The 21,049-nt window shown below is 36.0% G+C and overlaps 1 protein-coding gene across 2 annotated transcripts in view; it reads right to left on the minus strand.

Moving 5' to 3' along the window:
- Positions 1-288: 288 nt before the first annotated feature.
- The window catches only part of Orc4 (origin recognition complex subunit 4), a 45,086-nt gene continuing 24,325 nt past the window's right edge, over positions 289-21,049 (minus strand). For both annotated transcript variants that reach the window (XM_029536367.1, XM_021193626.2), the window contains exons 9-14: positions 12,652-12,825; positions 7,543-7,629; positions 4,638-4,746; positions 3,889-3,984; positions 3,736-3,803; positions 289-710 (exon numbers count right to left, since the gene is read on the minus strand). In XM_029536367.1, coding sequence (XP_029392227.1) covers positions 522-710; positions 3,736-3,803; positions 3,889-3,984; positions 4,638-4,746; positions 7,543-7,629; positions 12,652-12,825 — 723 coding nt within the window. In that variant the 3' untranslated portion in view covers positions 289-521. The remainder of the gene's footprint in view (positions 711-3,735; positions 3,804-3,888; positions 3,985-4,637; positions 4,747-7,542; positions 7,630-12,651; positions 12,826-21,049) is intronic.

The raw sequence follows: 21,049 nt of genomic DNA on the forward strand, positions 1-21,049 counted from the left end.
GCAGAGAAGAAAATGATGAGTTGTTTGGACTCTTTCCACACAAGCTCTTTGCCCAAATGGGCTAGTTTACAAAACTAGAACACTGGGGAATCTGTAGAAGATCCAAAATTGGAGGATCCTATAGGAACCAATTCAGGAAAATCAACCCAACTCCAATATCCACAGGCTCCTAATTTAATTCCTCATGTAATTTGTGTTCGTATTTCTCTCCTGACTGCTTAGGATTATGATTTGTAAACTAAATGCTTTGTTGGAATTTACCTTTCTAATGGACCACATACACTTTACAAGAGTATCAAATCATTTTATGGACCATGCGTAAAATAAGCACATTTTATTCTTATGAGTGTGGTGCAATTTAAATTAATGAAACTGTGTCCATGTGTGGTCATTGTTCAAAACATAGCCAAGATACTAAGTGCAAATCTCCCATAAACAATATTTATAAACAAAGCAATGTAGTAGCATATCTTATTAAAGAGCAGTACTTTTAGGTCTTCACAGAAATGTACTTGAAATCTTCAGAGCCAGCTTAGTGAGGATGTTGCCCACTGCCTAACATCTGTAGGGCAGTTGGAGTATTTCTGTAGAGCATTCATAATTTGAGTATTATCCAAAAGTAGTTTCACTAGCTGGTATTCTCTCTGAGAATTTACTGAAGTTCTTTCCACAGGTTTTATTAATTCCAATTGTTGTAAGTGCTCAAATGCCTGCAAGAGAAAAGACAAAGTTTAGACATAAGGGGACACGTGTTAAATAGAGGATAGTTATTGGTATTGGTAAGTTGTGAAACAGTGACAGGTGAAAAAAATGGAAGAGAACTGCCTTTTTCCTAAGTACTGTCTATACCATTCACACATGAATTTATGTTAAAATCTTTTATTCATTCGCCCATTCATTAAGGTTTTGAAGACAGGCTTTCCTTTTGTAGTCCTGGCTGTCCTGGATCTTGCTTTATAGACAAGGCCTCCAACTCAGAGATCCACTTGCTTCTGCCTCTGAAGAGTGCTGGGATTAAAGGTGTGTGTCACCAGGGCAGGCCTGACTAAAATCTTTTTCCTAATAAGCTCCAACTTAGTTCATGACAGACAGGGGGAAAAAGGGAATAGAATGGAAAGGTCACCAACAGAGCTAAGAATCATCCTTAGGAATGGGAATTGAGCTCAGCAGTATAAAGTGCTTACCTTGCTCCCCCACCCCCACCCTCAGACACAGTTTAATCAAATCTATAAAAACTGTATATTTGGAGAAAGAGTTTTGATAGTTATATGTCCCCATAATGCTCAACGTAAATCAGGCAAATATTAATTTTACCTGAACCTTAATCATGAGGTTTTGTTTCTAGGCAGACTGTATATCATAGATTCCTTTTGGACTTTTCCAATGGTGGGTGATTAGTACTATACCTAAACCTTACTCATGCTTAGCATGGATTCCACCTGAGCTATGTAGCTCCAGTCCTTTGTCTATTGCTTTGATCTTAAAACCTTAATCTGATAAGACTTTTGAATGAGATGGTACAGCTATATACCAGGGGAACAGTGTGCCACTTAGATATTATCAGTAAAGCAGAGGGGAACTAATAGAGACAACTGGAACATGTGCAGAATGAGAGACCTGGAACACTTAGTCTTAAATGGAAGTTTTTTCATCAGAGCCTTCCACTTCAAAGATCAAGGAAACTCTGTGAAAAAGGAGGCAAGACCACTGTCCAAACCAGATGGGGTCTCAAGTGCTGAGATGGGAAAGTAGATTCCTTTTCTCTTACCAAGAAGCTACCTACAATTAACAATTGTTTACAAAGGAGAAAATAGTTCTCCAGTCTCTCTGGGCACACAAACTATACTTAAGGATAGGGACCATGCCCAGTAGCAGATAGCCAATACAAAATAAACCCATAATATTTTTTTTGGGGGGGGTGTTGTATGGAGGGGTCAGTTTCAGCATTTTCTCCCGTACTGTTCTCTTCTCTGGCTTTTGTATAATGGCTTCCAATTTTGTATTCCCGGGTTCTATTCTGTGTCTCTGTGAATACTTCCTCCTGTTGCTCTTTCTTTCTCTCTCTGTTGTTAGCTTGTTCATTCTGTTTTATTCTTGCTTTTCTTTTCTATTTGCCTGTCTTTTTGTGAGAGGAAAAAAAGAGAGGGTGTGTGTGGGTTGAGGGGTGGTAAGAATCTGAAAGAAGGGAATCAATGACTGATATATGCATGAAAATAACTACTTCCAATAAAAAATTAAATAAAATTTTAAAAAGATCCTAGTTAACAGCTGTAGAACGAGGTAAGAAAGACCCTAGAGTACAAGAAGCCTACTGGGCTCATCCTGCAAGCAAAGGACCACCTAAGATGGCAAAGACCGGGGGTGGGGCAGGGGACCATGTTTGTTTAACCTCCAGTCTTCTTAGTCACCTTAATGGAGCTCTTCACTGTTTAGTTCCTCTTACTCTATAGCTTATACATCACTTAATAACTGTTTAAGTATGTTACTAAGACAAGAAGGAAAAATCTATACTCTAATGAAATATTAAAGTAGTGACACACTGAAGTAGATTCTTGAGCATTCTTACAGTTCCCTGTGAAAAGTATCACTGGAACATATTCTGTTTCATAAAAATTCTTACTGGGAGAAAAAACTTCATTTTGAATAATGAGAAAATATTAATTCTTCAAGTGTAGCTTAATAAAACTGAAAACATATTTCCAAGATTCAAAATATACCCTATTTTAAAATGTACCAATGAGCATCTACAAATTATTCCCAGACACTTGCAGATGCCCTTTCCAAAACTGCAACAATGAGAAGAATCTACCCTAAGGATGCTATGACGGCTTCGGCCTGAATGCAAGACTCTGCTCTCTTTTAACAACTGTACAGAAAATGAAGTTCTAGCTATGTTGTACAAGGAAGACTCATGGCCCAAGCTTGTATTACTTTACAAGAAAAAAAAAAAAAAAAAAAGAAGGCATTTACTTCCATATGGTCCCCAGAACCACACTGTGCCAACACTGGACAAACAGGACCTCGGAATGTGTGGCTCTGTGTTTACATTTTAGTTAATTTCCATTAAATAAAAGTAAGTTTAAAATGCTTAGAAAAATGAGTATAGTTGTTATAATTTTAAAATGTAAATCAGTCTTTTTAGCTATATATATTAAATAAGCTTAAAAGAATTTCTAGTGAACATTTATTAAATTGGGATCTGCTGTAACTTTTTATAAATATACCAAATTTTAAAGACACAAAAGAAAATAGTTCAGGAAATACTTTTATCATAAATTTGAAAATACTTTTCATCAATTGGGTTATACTGTTAGAATTTTTTGACCTTTATTTCCTATGCCTACTAGAAAATGTAAAACTATATAATGTGATTTACATTTTCTTTGTGGTGGAGGAATATATTTTAGGATATCATTTTGAAGTTGTAAACTGATATCTTACCCTAAATAAAACTTAACATCTTGTAACTGTCAACTTGTGGATTGCAGAGGGTTAGTTCCTTTTCAGTAGGCAAGTGCTAAGAACAGACAGCAGAGGGCAATATATCTTCACAAACTATAAAACAGGCTATCTAAAGAATTATTGAAGTAGTTCATTTTAGAAAATTTTGCAGAAAAAATTCCTATAATAAAATACCTAAGGGTTCAAAGAGTTTTAAAGCAAGTGAAAAACAAAACAAAACAAAACAAACAAATCACTGGATCTGATAAAAAATACAACCAAATCAAACCATACCTTCATGATCACAGGTTTCTCAAAGTTATAAACAGAATGGGCCTTTCTTTGAATGAATTTCTGAAATTCTGCAAAGTAAGCAATGAGAACATTAGTACTTTCAAATAAGGAAAAGGCAAGAAATCTACAAGAAAATGATGAACTTCATCTTACCATTATATACCATTTGAAAATTAAAGGGCTCCTCTTCATATATGTCATTTAAATGTTTCATTGCTATTATAAGACAGATTTCCAAGACTGACAGACCTAGAATTAAAGAGAGATGGACTCTTGAGTCTCAGCCAAGGGTTCATGCCACTAAGCAAACTGTTATCTAGAAAATAACTCAAGGTCTTAAAGGGTAGAGGTCAGCATTTCTCTGTTTTTAAGGGCATTCCAACAACTATTACCTACAAAAACACCAGTCATTTAACTTTTTAGACTATAAGGTCATTTGCTGGGGGTGGGATGATCTACAACATAAGGATTTTTTTGTAAACTTAAAGAAATGTGCTATAAGTATAAAAGATTTGATACCACAACAAACAGCAGATACTGTGAATATCATGTAATTTCAAGTAGGATAGGTCTTTGGGGGCATTTATGCAGAGAATTTCTGGAAAATAGATCTAAAATATATCTTATATTTCAAAAGAGATAGTGAACGCAAATTAGCAAATATCAACAAATATAATAGCACTAAGCAAGGAGAACATCAACAATAGTCCTACCTGGAATTCCCATGTGGTATGGGATGCAGGACACAAAGAGTGATAATATACTTAACACAGTACCAATGAAAAGTTGTATATAAAAAGCAGTCTGTATACAAAACACAATACTCATAATTCAGAAAACATTTAAATCTAAATTTTCAAAATCAAAAGATCAAAAGAAAGATTTACAATGCAATTTCTCACCATGTACAACATTCGCCTTAGAATCCAAGCTACACATATGCTGTGCCTCCATCAGATCTGCTGAAGTCATAAATGGGTGTGATACGGTTACTCGATTTAAAGCAAGCATCTAAAGAAAAGTGTATTTTAAAAAGTACATATTTATTTGAATATTCTGGAGTTATTTTAGAACAATCTTATTTAATGTCATAGTTTATTCTTGTAAGATAGAAACTAGAGAAATAACCTTAAACTCTGCTCCATGAAAATGCAGCAACGATTTAGTAGTAGAAGAGATGCTGTTCTCTCTACTACTTTGCATTGGAATCACATTTATTTCTCCAAAAGAAAAAACATTTTTAAAAAGTCTAATAATAAAAAAACCTGAAAGAATTCTAATCAAATATTATCACACACCTTAGAAGAATAGCTTTGTTTTATACAGATTTTTACAAATATGTAAAGGTAAGTTCAGTTTAGAAGTTACTAATTTTGAAAACAATTATAAACTTAGATATAACTATCCTCTTCGTTTAGTTCTCCTTAGGCAAACATCACCTTCTAGGACTCAATTAACCATTTGCATTTGGAATACAAGAATTTAGAATTTGTAGGTGCAGTATGTAGAAATATGTATATAGATAGATGTAGCAAGCATACAGCTTCAGGTTCAATGTGTACTTCAGATACTTTACAGTTAATGACAAGAGTTTGGAAATCCCTGAAGTTCACTCTTCTACAAGTTAAAACTCAGACCATTTGTGGCTCTTTTGTTTTTTATTTTTTCCATTTATTGTAAGATATTTCTTACATTAAAAAAAAAAAAACCAACCAAACATAATAATATATATAATATCCCACTTTTATATTTTTAAAATATACCTGTTACAGAGTTGTGGACACTGTCCTTGAGTGTACTGCACCTTTTGCCACATAAAACAGTCAATATCTTTATAGTAATATATTCTTATGAACTTTAAACTCTATATTGCAGGTATTACTAGATAACACAATTTAATTTTCAAGCATTCTATAACCAATGCAATCTGGTTTTACAACTTATCTTCAAATGAAAATATGAGAATTAATCCACATTGAGATTTCAATTCTAGTTCATTCATTTTCTATTATACTCCTTTGTAATTACTCACATTTCCTGACTTCTTGTTGATAAACATATGCCATTTTTATAATGATAAAAAAACTGCAGTAAAAAAATAAATATCAATCGTAAGTTGTTTTATGCATCTTTATGTATTTGTGGATGGATACATGAAGATTCTTAATCCATAACATCACTATAGCCAAGTTATAAAAATGACAGTATAGTTTTGATTGGTAGAAGGGAATTAAACTAACGAGATAGGAAGTTTACTGAGAGCTAGACAGCATTCATTAGTAAAAGCAGATGTGGGGAATAAGAATCACTAAAGATACCATGGTAGAAACATATGAGGCATGCCATTAGATTAAAACAACCTAAAGTGGAGACCCAGCTTTGCCATTTACCTGCTGTGAAAGAAATGTTTAACTCAGGAGTTCAAAATTTTTTTTTAAGAAGAAATACCAAAGAATAAAGGGAAATGATTATTATAAAATATCTAGATATTACATAGAAAAGTAACTGGATACCAAGCAGGTGGCACCCTTAACAATTGGTCACTATTATTTATTCCTATCACTGAAAATGACCAGAAACAAAAGGACCAAGAAATACTGTCTCCCTGAAAGGCATGTGACATAATTTTGTGAAAATACACTAATTTTAAATATTATTAATGAATGAAATATATTATGATTCACAACAACTAAGTATTTGATTAATACTGACATTATTTAAACACCTGGACATGACTTGCCCCTTCACCAGGTGATAAATAAAAGCAAAACAAAATAAACAAAACCATGTAAACAAATCACATTAAAAGAAAAATCAATGTTATTTAACATACAATCATATTCACTGATCTAAAACAAAGAAATCTAAGATAGGTTCATAATGAACAAATCAAGCATAAAAAAGAAGTTGAAAATGAGTATGTATAAAAAAACCTTACAGCTAAAATTCATACCATACTAAAACAGTGAATATCTTCCTCTTAAAATTGGCAACTAGGAAAAATGTCTACTCTCATTACTCCGAGCCAACAATTCATGGCAATACCAAAGAAAAGAAAAAAAGAAAAGAAAAGAAAAGAAAAGAAAAGAAAAGAAAAGAAAAGAAAAGAAAAGAAGAGGGGACAGGAGGGGAGGGGAAAAATAAAAGACTGCTAAGTGACCAAGAAAACACACCTTAGAAGACAATCTGAGTATGTCCACATAGAAAATCCTAAAGAAACTAATTTTACAAGTCTGAGAGTTCAGCAAAACTGAATGAAGAACATAAAATTAACATACAAAGCCCAATCACATTTTTATGTAGTAACAATAAAAATGTTAATCATAAAACAACTGCTTTAAAGGAAAATGAGATGCTTAAGGATGATACACTTAAAATACTGTACTGGATCTTTATTGGAGAACTATAGAGTATTAATGAAAATAACCAAACAAGAACTCAACCAGTAAGCTGTGTATTATCTTTAAATACCAGCATAATTAATGTAGTAAATAAGACATTTCTCCTCAAATGCATCTATAAGTTTAAAAGTTTTACATCAAGATATAAGCAGTACTCTTGCCTTATATACTATTGGTAGGAATGCAGTCTATTATTGAAAACAGTTTGAAGGCACTTCAAAATGTTAAAAATACAGATTATTTATGAATGAATGTATCAAAACATAAGATAGTCCATTAATATGAATAGTTTTTATATGTAAAATATGTATAATACTTATGTACTTATACATAAAAATTATACATAATATGTATAGTAATTATTTTCATAGATCAGGTAAAAGTAAATGTATTTTAAAATACAAACCAATAGCATATGTAATGACTGCAAGTTTTTGTTGACACTGAAATGTTTCTGTAGAACTTCAAGCACAGTTGAATCTTCTGAGAGACACTAAAAACAAAAACAACAAAATCAACAAAAATATAGCTTAGTCCCAAATTTCCAATCTAAAATGGGGAAACTAAATAGTCAAACTAGTGAGATGGATAAACAGAATGTAGCACAAATCACAACAGAGAATAAGAGTTCTAATATTTGAGAAAACAGTAGAGTTACAAGAATATAGTGAGGAAATTATGAAGAGCTATAAGAACATGAGCTGAAAAAAGATCATGTCACAGTGACAACAAAAAGGTGTCATCATATACCTTACGCACAGCCATCTAAAAAGGTATTGGACAGGAAGATAAAAGAAAGCCCAACTAGAGCCAATTACAACTGTGGAGAGAATTCAGACATTCCCAGAAGACTTGCCTGATGAAGCCTACATTGAAAAGGAAAACAACAACAACAACTGAAAACGATGAACTATGAGGGTGGGCAGAGTGCCTGTGCATAGTAAGCTGTGGTCAAGAAGTTATAAAGTGGTAGACAGAAAAAGGATCAATGAAAAATGACACACTAAAGCCTGTAAGAATGTACAAGATACCACAGCAATCTAGAAAATAAGCTGTATACATTAAACATTCCTCAATAAAGCATCTTAAGGGAGTGTTTATTTTGGCCCTACTTTTGAAGGGTATAATCCAGCATGGAAGGGAAGGCACCATCACAGGAGTTTGAGGAAGCATGTGCCAGTGTATACACTTTAGCAGGAAGGAGGCAAAAATGAATGGTACTTCTTAGCTCATGTTTTCCTTTCCATTCAGTATGGAACTCTAGCACATGGAACTGTGACACCCACATTCAGGATAGGTCTCTCTGTAGTTAAGTTTTTTCTGGAAATAGATGCATACAGAAACGTGTTTCCATGGCCATCTAAACTAGTCACACTGACATGAAGATTAACCATCACACAAGCGTAGAAGCTTCAAGAGGGAAGAGATAATCAATGATATAATACAAAGTACTTTGTAAAACTAAACAAGGTACATTAAGAAGATGCCAATGGATACAGAGACAATTCTAGAGAATTGGGATTTAATGGAAGGTAAGGAATACAGAAGAGTGAATTTAACAAAGCAAGCAAAGATGCAACGGCACTTGGCATAATTTTTCAAAGTCCTCTGTTGGCTACAAGTCAGAGCAAAACCAGTAAAAAAATAATGATCAGCATGGCAAGCTATGTCCCTCGGAGCATTTGGGCTGCAAATATGAACTAGATTTAAGACTCTCTACAGGAGGAACATGCCTAGAACTGTAAATAACGCCCAAAACCTATGGCTGGAGAGCTCTACTCTACTATTCTACTACATGGACACTGTATCAAACTGCCCTCTAAATTTGTATCTGGTACAGCATTGTTCTAGTACAATATGGGAAGGGGTTCATGAGCCCCCAAGCATTGGCTGAGAGGCTAGGACATTTGATAGGTTCTAGGAGAGGTACAGTCAGTTGTTCCTGACAGGCTGGGCAGTCTCCAGCAGATGGCCCCACAACCAAGTATATGGGTAGCACTAATAGGACAGGGTAAGTTGTTTAAAAAACAAAACAAAAAAATCGATATAACTGAAGGACATTGTATGGCATTTTAAAAACATTATTAAAGACCATTAAAAATCCCAACGAACATAAAAACGGAATAAACCTCCATAAAAAATGACAAAAAGTCAAAAGCCCCAGAAAGTTAAATGTTTTCATCCCTACTGGAGCTATAACTCCATGGTGTGCTTCTTTCACCTCAAAAATATCTAAATTTAGGGAATAAACTTTTGTCTCTTGAAATGAAGTTTAACATTTTCACCAGATATATTTCCTACTTAAATATTCATTTTCTATTGCTTTTAAAGGGCTTGTTGAAACTACAGGTTTATCTTAAACACCTAAGCAAGCAAGTAAACAAAACAAAAAGCCCACTACAATGTCAGCACTGGCATAGAGGCTAGCTCCCCAAACCACCTTCACCACAAACTCAACCAATAAGGGACAAGGACTCTGCCCATGTTACTGACAAACTTACTAAGTATATTTTATAAACACACCTATGCAAAGCAACAAAAGATGACTGTCTAAGAAAATGAGAGTTGTAAGCCCTAATAGTGCTAGCTCTCCTTTGATCACTAAAGCTACAAGCCACAATGAAAGAGATCAACACCTACCATGTAGCATTAAAGTTTGGGGGCTATAAATTCTGGAAAAACAAGAAAACTGAAAGCAGGTATTCAGCGAATCACACCTGAGGTAACAAGGAAAACTGCAGCTGTACCTAAGTAGCTTAGTACCTGATCACATGCAGTTAGGCATGAAGGAACCAAGAAAACTGCATCTGTGTCTTGAAAAGCGTGTTTCCCAAAGGACAAATGCTTTTCTTAAAGGTAGTGCTTACCACCATATCAGAAACTAAGGTCCCAGGGAACTTTTACATACTAATGAAGGACTTGTATCCTCAAAAAACTTGACATCTGGGTGTTTCAAAAGGCGCACAGGAAATAAAGAACCTAAAGAGAGACTTGGTTCACCGTGATTTTCCAGGAAGAAGACGGTAATGCTACCTCATGATCATGTCATCCATAAACGTCACAAAACCAGAAAGGACTAAATGAGTTGCTACCTCATTCTTCTTCCCAGTCTCTCTATGGACTGGACTACTTTGCTAAATAAATGTGTACTTAAGCTGTATGTGTCTTGTTTGAACTCTTTACTTTGAGAGCCTAAGACCAATCAGACAGACATCTTTAACTGGTAACAAAACTAGAACTGAGTCCCCCTATCATCAAATAGTATATACTTTTTAATTCATCTAAAGACTCACCAGTACTTAAACAGAAACCTCCATCATTCTTTATTTCTATTCACTACTGTGTCTATAGGAGAATTGAGTCAAGGAGAAATGCTGTTCTCTGATATGAGAAGGTAGGATAATTTGGGTATAGTATTTTGCATGTAATAATAATGCACATTTCTATATATCTTTGGATTACATATGCTATATTACCTAACACAAAGTAAATGTATGTAAATAGCTTTTTTGTGTAGGTTAGTAATTTTGCCAATTAGACACAAACTAAAGCCATGTGGGAAAAACAGGCTCTCAACTAATAACTATGTGAAATCAAATCCATCTATGAGCATGTCTGTGTGTGCATTTTCTTGATTAATTATTGAAGTGGAGGGGCCTAGCCCACTGTGGGTTGAACCATGTCTGAGCAGGTAATCCTGGGTTGTATAATAAACTGAAAAAGCTAGTAATAAGCTTTTGCCTGGCTTTTGCTTCACTTCCTGCCTTCAGGTACCTGTCCTGGCTTCCCAATGATGGACTCTAACCTGTAAGCCATATAAACTCATCTCAAGTTGGTTTTGATCATAGTGTTTAATTAAAGCAACAAATCTAGGTCATTATTATACTTAATTATTAAGGGAATAACAAATAAAAACCCATATATATACAATATAATTGTCACTATTTTATTCTCTTTAATTTTCATTTATGGTTGCACTTCACGATGTAGGGCCCATGGGTTTAAAAAAAATACATATATAGTTATAGACATTCACAATATAACATAGGTGGATGATGGCCTTGGCTGTAAAGTCACCATAGGAAAACAGAGAAAATAGGCATGGAAATAATAATATCAACAGGAAACAGATATTTAAATGCAAAGGAACAACTGCATTCTGATATCTCAAAAACATGACAGTTTTACAATCTCCTTAGTCCTATTAAAGATTAGTCTGATGGAAGGGAAGACCCAAACTAATTACTCTTAAAATTAAGATTATAGACCTTAATATAAACATATAATAGTTGTGGGATAATATTGACTGTTGACTTGTTGAGAAATTATCTAGATTAGGATAGCCTTTGGCACATTCCTGTAAAAGATTATCTAGATTAGTTTAATGAGGTGGGGCATTTGTGTTGATCTGAATAAGAATGTTTCTTATAGGATCACATATCTGATTGTTTAAACACCAAGAAACAGAACAGTTTGAAAGGATTAGGAGATGTGGCCTTGTTGAAGGAAGTGTGTCATTGGGGGTGGGGTTTGAGTTTTCATAAGCCCCTGACAGGCTCAGTTTCTCTCCCTGCCTCTGCTTGTGGATGAGGATGTAGCTCACAGCAACTTCTCCATGCACCATGCATGCCTGTGTCCATGCTCCCTGCTGTAATAATAGAATAAGCCTCTGAAATACTAATATAGCCTCCAATTACATACTTTCCTTTAACACGTTGCCTTTGGTCAAGGTATCTCTTCACATCAATATAACAATGACTAATATTCTCGACTAACATTCTCGACTGTGGGTAGCACTACATGGACTGAGATTCCGGGTGAAAAGGTAAAAGAGCTAAATAGGAACATTCACCACTGTTTCCTAATTGCAGATGCTGTTGACCAGCTGCTGAAAGCTCTTAGCCTTTATGACTTTTCCACCTCTATATCCTCAAACTCAACTATATAGTCTCAAAATAAAATCTTCTTACCTTAAATAAATTTTCCTACACATTTTTTTACAGCAATGATAATTATAGGTGGGGAATTATGAATCAGAACAAAGTTAAAAATAAAAAGAAATTATATATAAGCACTGAACCTGAGTAAAACAAAATGAAGTTTGCCAAGTAAGGTCTGGTTGCCTGGTTGCCTGGTATACATAAGAGAGGCATTACAGCCTGGACAGTCTCTTAAGAAACTAATGCTGATAGTCAATATCAGCTAATAAACAAAAGCTCAAGTCATTTATAAGAACTGGAAATAAAATAAAAACATATATAGAAATAAATATGAAATATTAATGCAGTTTCTTTCTAAATTTATAAAATTAATTTAAACTATGCAAATTCATTAAAAATTTACCTAAAATGTAAACCAGATATGGATAAAAACTTCAACTACTGACACATGAAGTTCTTTGGAAGAGATTTTAGGAGACAAGATATTCTATTGCTTTTAAATAAGGAAAGTTTATAATTTGTGTTCACTCAGTAACATGTAAAGATCTGCTTTGTGATTACTGTCTTCAACTTACGTGAACATTCTCATTCCATCTCTCGGCAAAAACCTTATCTGGGAATTCTGCAGGTAGAGATAATTGTTCTTTAAATATTTTCAAATATTGTGGAAAATCAAATGAATTCATTAAATGTATCTGCCGGTGAGAAAATCGTGACTTCACTCTCTTTTCTAAGAGTTCCAAAATATCCTTGAAAACAAAAAGTGAAATTCATATAAGATGCATGTTAAAAAATTGCTGTTAGTCCCTTCTGGTCCTTGCTGCTGGGGCAGACCCTTAACCCTAGTTGGTCTGCTCCCGTGTAGACTCCATATCCTGATCCATCCTAGAGAACCTCCTGCACTCAGAGAGCTGGTAAGAACCTCCATCCCCCACTCCACTCTCTTGGGAGCCTGGTGGACTCAGGACCCATCACCCACCAAACCCCTGCTCTCCCTTTCCATCCCTTCTACCCCCTTCCACCAGGTCCATGCTTCTGGGGCAGACCCCTAGTTGGTCTGCTCCTGTAAAGTTTCCATATCCTGATCCATCCTAGAGGATCTGCTTCACTCAGAGCCGTGGACTGAAGGCCTCCTAGGAGATCAACTGCAGCCAGAGCAACAGATCAGCAGCTTCTCTGCCCCATGTGACAAGCCCCCAGTTTGGAAGGCCCCATAGGTGGTCTGATACAGCCAGGGCAGCAGGCCTACATGAGACCTGAAGCAACCCAGGGACGAAAGAGTCACTCAGACCAACAAACACCAGGGATATCCAGAAAGCAAAAGGCAAATGCAAGACCACAAACAACAGAAGCCAAAATATTGGGCATCATCAGAACCCAGTTCTCCAATCACAGCAAGCCCTGAATACTCCAACGCACTAAAAATCAGGAATCTGTCCTAAAATCCTATCTTATGAAAATAATAGAGTCCTTTAAGGAGTATCAATAACTCACTAAAAGAAACACAGAAAACCACAGGTAAACAGGTAAAGGAATTGAATGAAGTGATACACAAGTCCTAAAGGTGGAAGTAGAAACATTAAGAAAACACAAATGGAGGCAAACCTGGAAATGGAAAATCTAGAAAAGAGGTCAGGAATTACAAATTTAAGTATTACCAACAGAACACAAGAGATAGAAGAAATCTCAGGTGTAGAAGATACAGTAAAAGAGATGGACAGAACTGTCAAAGAAAATTCTAAACATAAAAAACTCCTAACCCAAAGCATTTAGGAAATTCAGGGAACAATAAACTCAATCTAAGAATAATTGGAATAGAGGAGAACAAAGATTCCCTGCTCAAAGGACATGAAAATGTCTTCAACAAATTATAGAAGAAAACGTCCCCAACCTAAAGAAAGAGAAGGCAATAAAGGTACAAGAAGCCTATAGAACACCAAGTAAGTGGGATCAGATAAGAAAATCTTATCACATAATTATAAAAAACAAGAAATGCACAGAGCAAAGAAAGAATATTAAAAGCTGCAAGGGAAAAAGGCCAAGTCACATACAAAGGTAGATCTATCAGAATTACACCAGACTTCTCAACAGAGACTATGAAAGCCAGAAGAGCCTAGTCAGAGGTCATGCAGACTCTAAGAGAACGCAAATGCCAGCTTAGGCTACTATACCCAGCAAAACTCTCTATCAATCCAGCCTTACAAAGGATCCTGGAAGGAAAACTCCAACACCAAAGAAAGGACAAGTTATTAAGCATCTCACAACAAAGTCAAAAGCAAGCAGTCACAAGCACATAAAGCCACCTACAAAACTAAACATATCAGGAACCAACAACAGTCATCCCTCTTTAATATCTCTGAATATTAATGGACTCAACTCACCTATAAAGAGATGTATGCTAACAGCCTCAATAACAAAGACAGGCCCTATCTCAGAATAAAAGGAGGAAAAAAGGTCCTCCAAGCAAATGGAGTTGCCATCCTAATATCCAATAAAATAGACTTTCAACCAAAAGTTATCAAGTGTGATGAAGAAGGGTACTTCATATTTATCAAGGGGATAATCCACCAAGAGAAAGTCTCAATTCTGAACATCTATACCCCAAATGCAAGAGCACCCAAATTCATAAAAGAAGCTTTACTGAAGCTCAAAACACACATTGAACCCCATACAATAATTGTGAGAGACTTCAACACTCCACTCTCACCAATGGACAGTTAAGTGAAACAGAAACTAAACAGAAACACAGTGAAACTAAGAGAGGCTATGAACCAAATAGATTTAACAGATATCTACAGAACATTTCACCCTAAAACAAAAGAATACACCTTTTTCTCAGCACCTTATGGTACCTTCTCTAATATCGACCATATAATTGATCACAAACAACCATGGATGGTTACAAGATTGAAATAAATCCATGCATCCTATCAGATCACCAAGACTTAAGGCTGGTCTTCAATAACAGCAAAAAGAAAGCTTACATTTATGTAGAAACTGAACATTTCTCTACTCAATGACAACATGGTCAGGGAAGAAAAAGAAATTAAAGTCTGCCTGGAATTTAATGAAAATATTGACACATCATACCCAAACTTATGGGCCACAATGAAAGCAGTGCTAAGAGGAAAGTTCATAGCACTAAGTGCCCTGGTAAAAAAACTGGAGAGATCTTACACTAACAACTTAGCAGCACACCTAAGAGCTCTAGAACAAAAAGAAGCAAACTCAACCAAGAGGAGTAGACAGCAGGAAATAGTCAAACTCAGGGCCTGAAATAAAACAAATAGAAACAAAGAGAACAATACAAAGAACCAACAAAAACAAAAGCTGATTCTTTGAGAGAATCAACAAGATAGATAAACCCCTAGCCAAACTAACTAAAGTGTCAAGAGGCAGAATTCAAATAAATAAAATAAGACATGAAAAGGGAGACATAACAACAGAAACGGAGGAAATTAAAAAAGAAAAATCATTAGATCCTACTATAAAAGTCTATACTCATCCAAACTGGAAAATGTAGATGAAATGGATAGTTTTCTAAATAGTTGCCACATACCAAAGTTAAATCAAGAGCTGGTTAACTATCTAAAAGGTCCATATCACACAAGGAGATAGAAGAAGTCATTAAAAACCTCCCAACCAAAAAAAAGCCCAGAGTCAGATATATTTAGTGCAGAATTCTACCTGACCTTCAAAGACCTGCTACCAATTATCCTCAAACTATTCCATAAAATAGAAACAGAAGGAACACTGCCTAACTTTGTTTTATGAAGAAACAATTATTCTGATACCTAAACCACACAAGGAGCCAACCAAAAAAGAGAACTTCAGACTGCTCCTGCTTATGAATATCGATACAAACAAACTCAATAAAATTCTTGCAAATTGAATCCAAGAACACATTAAAACCATCATTCACCACGATAGAGTAGGCTTCATCCCTGAGATGCAAGGCTGGATCAATATATGAAAATATATTAACGTAATAACCTATATTTAAAAAGTCAAAGAAAAAAAATCACATGATCATCACCTTAGATGCAGAAAAGGCATTTGACAAAATACAATACCCCTTCCTCTTAAAAAGTATTAAGAGATATCAGGAATTGAAGGCCCATACCTAAACATAATAGAAGCAATTTACTGCAAACCAACCACCAATATCAAATTAAATGCAGAATTCCACCAGACCTTTAAAGGTGAAGCAATCCCACTGAAATTGGGGACAAGACAAGGATACCCACTCTCCTTATATCTATTCAATATAGTACTCGAACTGCTAGCTAGAACAATAAGACAACAAAAAGAGATCAAGGGGATACAAATTGGTAAAGAAGAAATAAATGTATCACTATTTGCAGATGATATGATAGTATACATAAGCGATCCCAAAAATTCCACCAGAGAACTTCTCCAGTTGATAAAAAACTTTAGCAAAGTAATCAGATATAAAATTAACTCAAATAAATCAGTGGCTTTCCTTCATACAAAGGATAAACAGACTGAGAAAGAAATCAGAAAAGCACCTCCCTTCACAATAGTCAGAAAAAATATAAAATATCTTGGGGTAACTCTAACCAAAGAAGTGAAAGACCTGTATGACAATAACTTCAAGTCTCTCAAGAAAGAAATCGAAGAAAATCTCAGAAAATGGAGAGATCTCCCATGCTCATGGATTGGCAGAATTAACATAGTAAAAATGGCCATCCTACCAAAGGAAATCTACAGATTCAAAACATTCCCCTTCAAAATCCCAACACAATTCTTCAAAGATATGGAAAGAGCAATTCTTAAATTCATCTGAAAATGCAAATAACCCAGAATAGCAAAAAATAATTCTTAACAATAAAAGAACAGCTGGGGGAATCACCATCCCTGACCTCAAGCTTCACTACAGATCAATCGTCATAAAAACTGCATGGTAGGGCTGGAGAGATGGCTCAGCGGGTTAGAGCACTGACTGCTCTTCCAGAGGTCCCGAGTTCAATCCCCAGCAACCACATGGTGGCACACAACCACTCGTAATGAGATCTGATGCCCTCTTCTGGTGTGTCTGAAGACAGCTACAGTGTACTCATATAAATAAAATAAATCTTTAAAAAAAAAAAAAAACTGCATGGTATTGGTGCAAAGTCAGACAGGTTGATCAATGGAATAGAATTGACCCAGAAATGAAAGCACACACTTGCGATCACTTGATCTTTGACAAAGGCGCCAAAAATATACAGTGGAAAACAGAAAGCATCTTCAATAAATGGCTGGTCTAACTGGCTGTCTGTATGTAGAAAAATGAAAATATTTGTGACCTTGTACAAAGCTCAAGTCTAAGTGGATCAAGCACCTCAACATAAAACCAGAGACACTGAATCTAATAGAAGAGAAAGTGGGAAAGAGCTTTGAACTCATTGGCACAGGGGGAAATTTCCTAAACAGAACTCCAATGGTTCATGCTCTAAGATCAAGAATTGATAAATGGGATCTCATGAAACTGGAAAGCTTCTTTAAGGCAAAGGACATAGTCAATAAGAAAAATCAGCAAGCTAAAGATTGGGAAAAAAAAAATCTTTACTAACCCCACAAGTGATAGAGGGCTAATATCCAAATTATATAAAGAACCCAAGTTAATCACCAAAAAACCAAACAACCCAATCAAAAAAACGGGGTATAGAATTAAACCGAGAATTCACAACTGAGGAATCTTGAATGGCTGAGAAACACCTAAAGAATGTCCTTCATTCAATGTCCTTAGTGATCAGAGAAATGCAAATCAAATGACCCTGAGAGTTCACCTTACACCAATCAGAATGGCTATGATCAAAACCTCAGGTGGCAACATACGTTAGAAAGGATACAGAGAAAGAGAAACACTCCTCCATTGCTGGTGGGATTGGAAACTGGTACAACTACTCTGGAAATCAATCTAGAGGATCCTCAGAAAATTGGAAATAGATCTATCTGAAGATCCAGCTATTTCACTCTTGGGAATATACCCAAAAGATGCCCCACCAGGCCTTATTTGTGATAGCCAGAAGCTGGAAACAACCTTGATGTTCCACAACGGAAGAATAGATACAGAAAATGTGGTTCATTTACACAATGGAGTACTAGTCAGCTATTAAGAACAAGGACATCCTGAATTTTGCAAGCAAATGTATGGAACTAGAAAATATCATCCTGAGTGAGGTAATTCAGATCCAAAAGGACATGCATAAGTGATATTATTCATAAATAAATAAAAAAAAAGAAGTAGTACACAATAGACAAGATACAGTCCACATAACTCATACAGGTCAACATGCTGAAGTGCCCAAGTGAGGATGCCTCAGTTCCACTTGGGAGAGAGAAGAAATCAATCACAAGTGGGAAGGGAGGGAGGGACCTGGCAGGGAAAGTGGACAAGGAAGGGAAGGGAGTGGGGAACCTGATCTAGTATTGGGTGAGGGAAAACAACTGAAGCTGTGTGGGCCAGCAGAAAGAAAGGAAACAGGCAAACCTCAGGAAATAGGAGGTTGGAGGGATACCCAGAATGCACCAGAGACCTGGGAGGTGAGAGACTCTCAGGAATCAAAAGGAGGGACCTTAGATAAAATGCCCAACAGTAGGGAGAGGGAACATATAGAGCCCACCTCCAGCAGGAAGACAGGACATCAAGTGAGGGGTGGGGTTGCCATTCCAGTTACATCTCTGAGCCATAATTGTTCTTGTCTGAAAGAATTACAGGACCGGGTGGTGGTGGCACATGCCTTTAATCCCAGCACTTGGGAGGCAGAGGCAGGTGGATTTCTAAGTTTGAGGCCAGCCTGGTCTACAAAGTGAGTTCTAGGACAGCCAGGGCTATTCAGAGAAACCCTGTCTTGAAACAAACAAACAGACAAAACAAAACAACAAAATTACAGGGATGCAAATGGCGAGCAGCCTGAGGAAAAGAAGGTCCAAAAGTGGGATCCAGCTCAAGGGGAGGTCCCAAGGCCTGACACTATTACTCAGGCTATGGAGTGCTCAGAAAAATAGATATAGCATGACTGCACTCTGGAAGACTCAACAAGCAGCCCTGAAAGAGTCAGATATTTGCACCCAACCAATGGACAAAAGCTGCTGATCCCTATGACTGAATCAGGGAAAGGCTGAAAGAAGCAGAGCAGGAGGGCAACCTTGTAGAAGGGCCAGCATTCTCAATTACTCTGGACCCCTGAGATCTCTCAAACACCGAACCACCAAACAGGCAGCATACACCAGCTGATATGAGGCCCCCAACACACATACAGTAGAGGACTTCCAGGTCTGTGTTCATTCAGAGATGATACACTTAACCCTCAAGAGACTGGAGGCCCCAGGTTTTTAGAAGTCAGGTGGGTTGGGGACATCCACGTGGAGATGGGAATTAGGGGAGGAAATGTGGGATGTGAAGCATTCGGAGGGTGGATAGGGAAAGCGGGGAATGGAATATGGAGTGTAACACATAAATTAATTTTAAAAAATGCTGTTAGAGAATAAGTTAACTATAGCTTGTAACTAGTAACATGTATAATCTACAAGTAAGCATTTAATTTGAGGGGAACTGAAATCAGTGTTCTCAACCTTTCTAATGCTGCGACCATTCTAATGCTGTTGTGATGACTCCCAGACAGGATTTTCATTGCCATTTCCTAACTGCAATTTTGCTACTGTTATAAATTATTATACAAATATCTGATATGAAGGATGGTCTCAGCTTACCCCTTTGATCTCTGTGGAAGTGTAGTTCAACCCCTATATGGATTGCAACCCACAAGTTGATAACTACTGAACTAAATAATTCCTTTCTAGGTACCAGTAACATTGTGATTACATTCTGGCCCCATTATCCAGTGGTAACATTCTCAAACCCACTAAGGACATACAAACAGCCTACGCTCCTGAACAGAGAGACATTAAGCATACCAGTGTGGAATTCTACACAGCCTACAAAAAAATTCAAATAAAAATCTGAGGTAACAAAATGCAATGAGATTTACTACCATTAACAAGAATTCAGATATCTTCAAGATTTTCTTTAAGAATCTCAAGAAAAATGATGTATAATAGAGCAAAATTCTATTTGCTGAACTACAGATAGTATCAAGCTGCTGTTATGAGTGGAAGGACTGAATTCTCATCCTTTCCAATGAGAACAAGTACTCTTAAAGGCTGAGCCATTTCTCCATCCAATTATTGTCTATTTTTAAGGTGAAACTAAATGAAAATAAACCGAGAATTTCTCACCTTAAAATTAACTGAAAAACATAACCATGAGATGAAATTATTACTGTTTTGCCTCAACATTTTATAGGGAGGACAGATATAGATTAGATCATTTTACATAGTTATTAAAATTACTAAATAAATGCTGGAGTCAATGAGAACACCAAACGTACGGATAATAGGAGTGGATGAGAATGAAGATTTTCAACTTAAAGGGCCAGCAAATATCTTCAACAAAATTATAGAAGAAAATTCCCATACCTAAAGAAAGAGATACCCATAAACATACATGAAGCTTACAGAATTCCAAATAGACTGAACCAGAAAAGAAATTACTCCTGACACATAATAATCAGAACAACAAATGCACTAAATAAAGAAAGAATATTAAAAGCAGTAAGGGGAAAGGTCAAGTAACATATAAAGGCAGGCCTATTAGAATTACTCCAGACTTCTCACCAGGGACAATGAAAGCCAGATGATCCTGGACAGTGTTATACAGACACTAAGAAAACACAAATGCCAGCCCAGGATACTATACCCAGCAAAACTCTCAATTACCATAGATGGAGAAACCACAGTACTCCATGACAAAACCAAATTCACACAATATCTTTCCATGAATCCAGCCCTTCAAAGGAGATAATAAAGGGAAAACACCAACACAAAGATGGAAACTACACCCTAGAAAGAGCGAGGAAGTAATGCTTCAACAAACCTAAAGACAGCCACAAGAACAAAATCCCAACT

This window comes from Mus pahari, chromosome 3 (assembly GCF_900095145.1).
Source record: "Mus pahari chromosome 3, PAHARI_EIJ_v1.1, whole genome shotgun sequence".
Taxonomy (NCBI): Eukaryota; Metazoa; Chordata; class Mammalia; order Rodentia; family Muridae; genus Mus; species Mus pahari.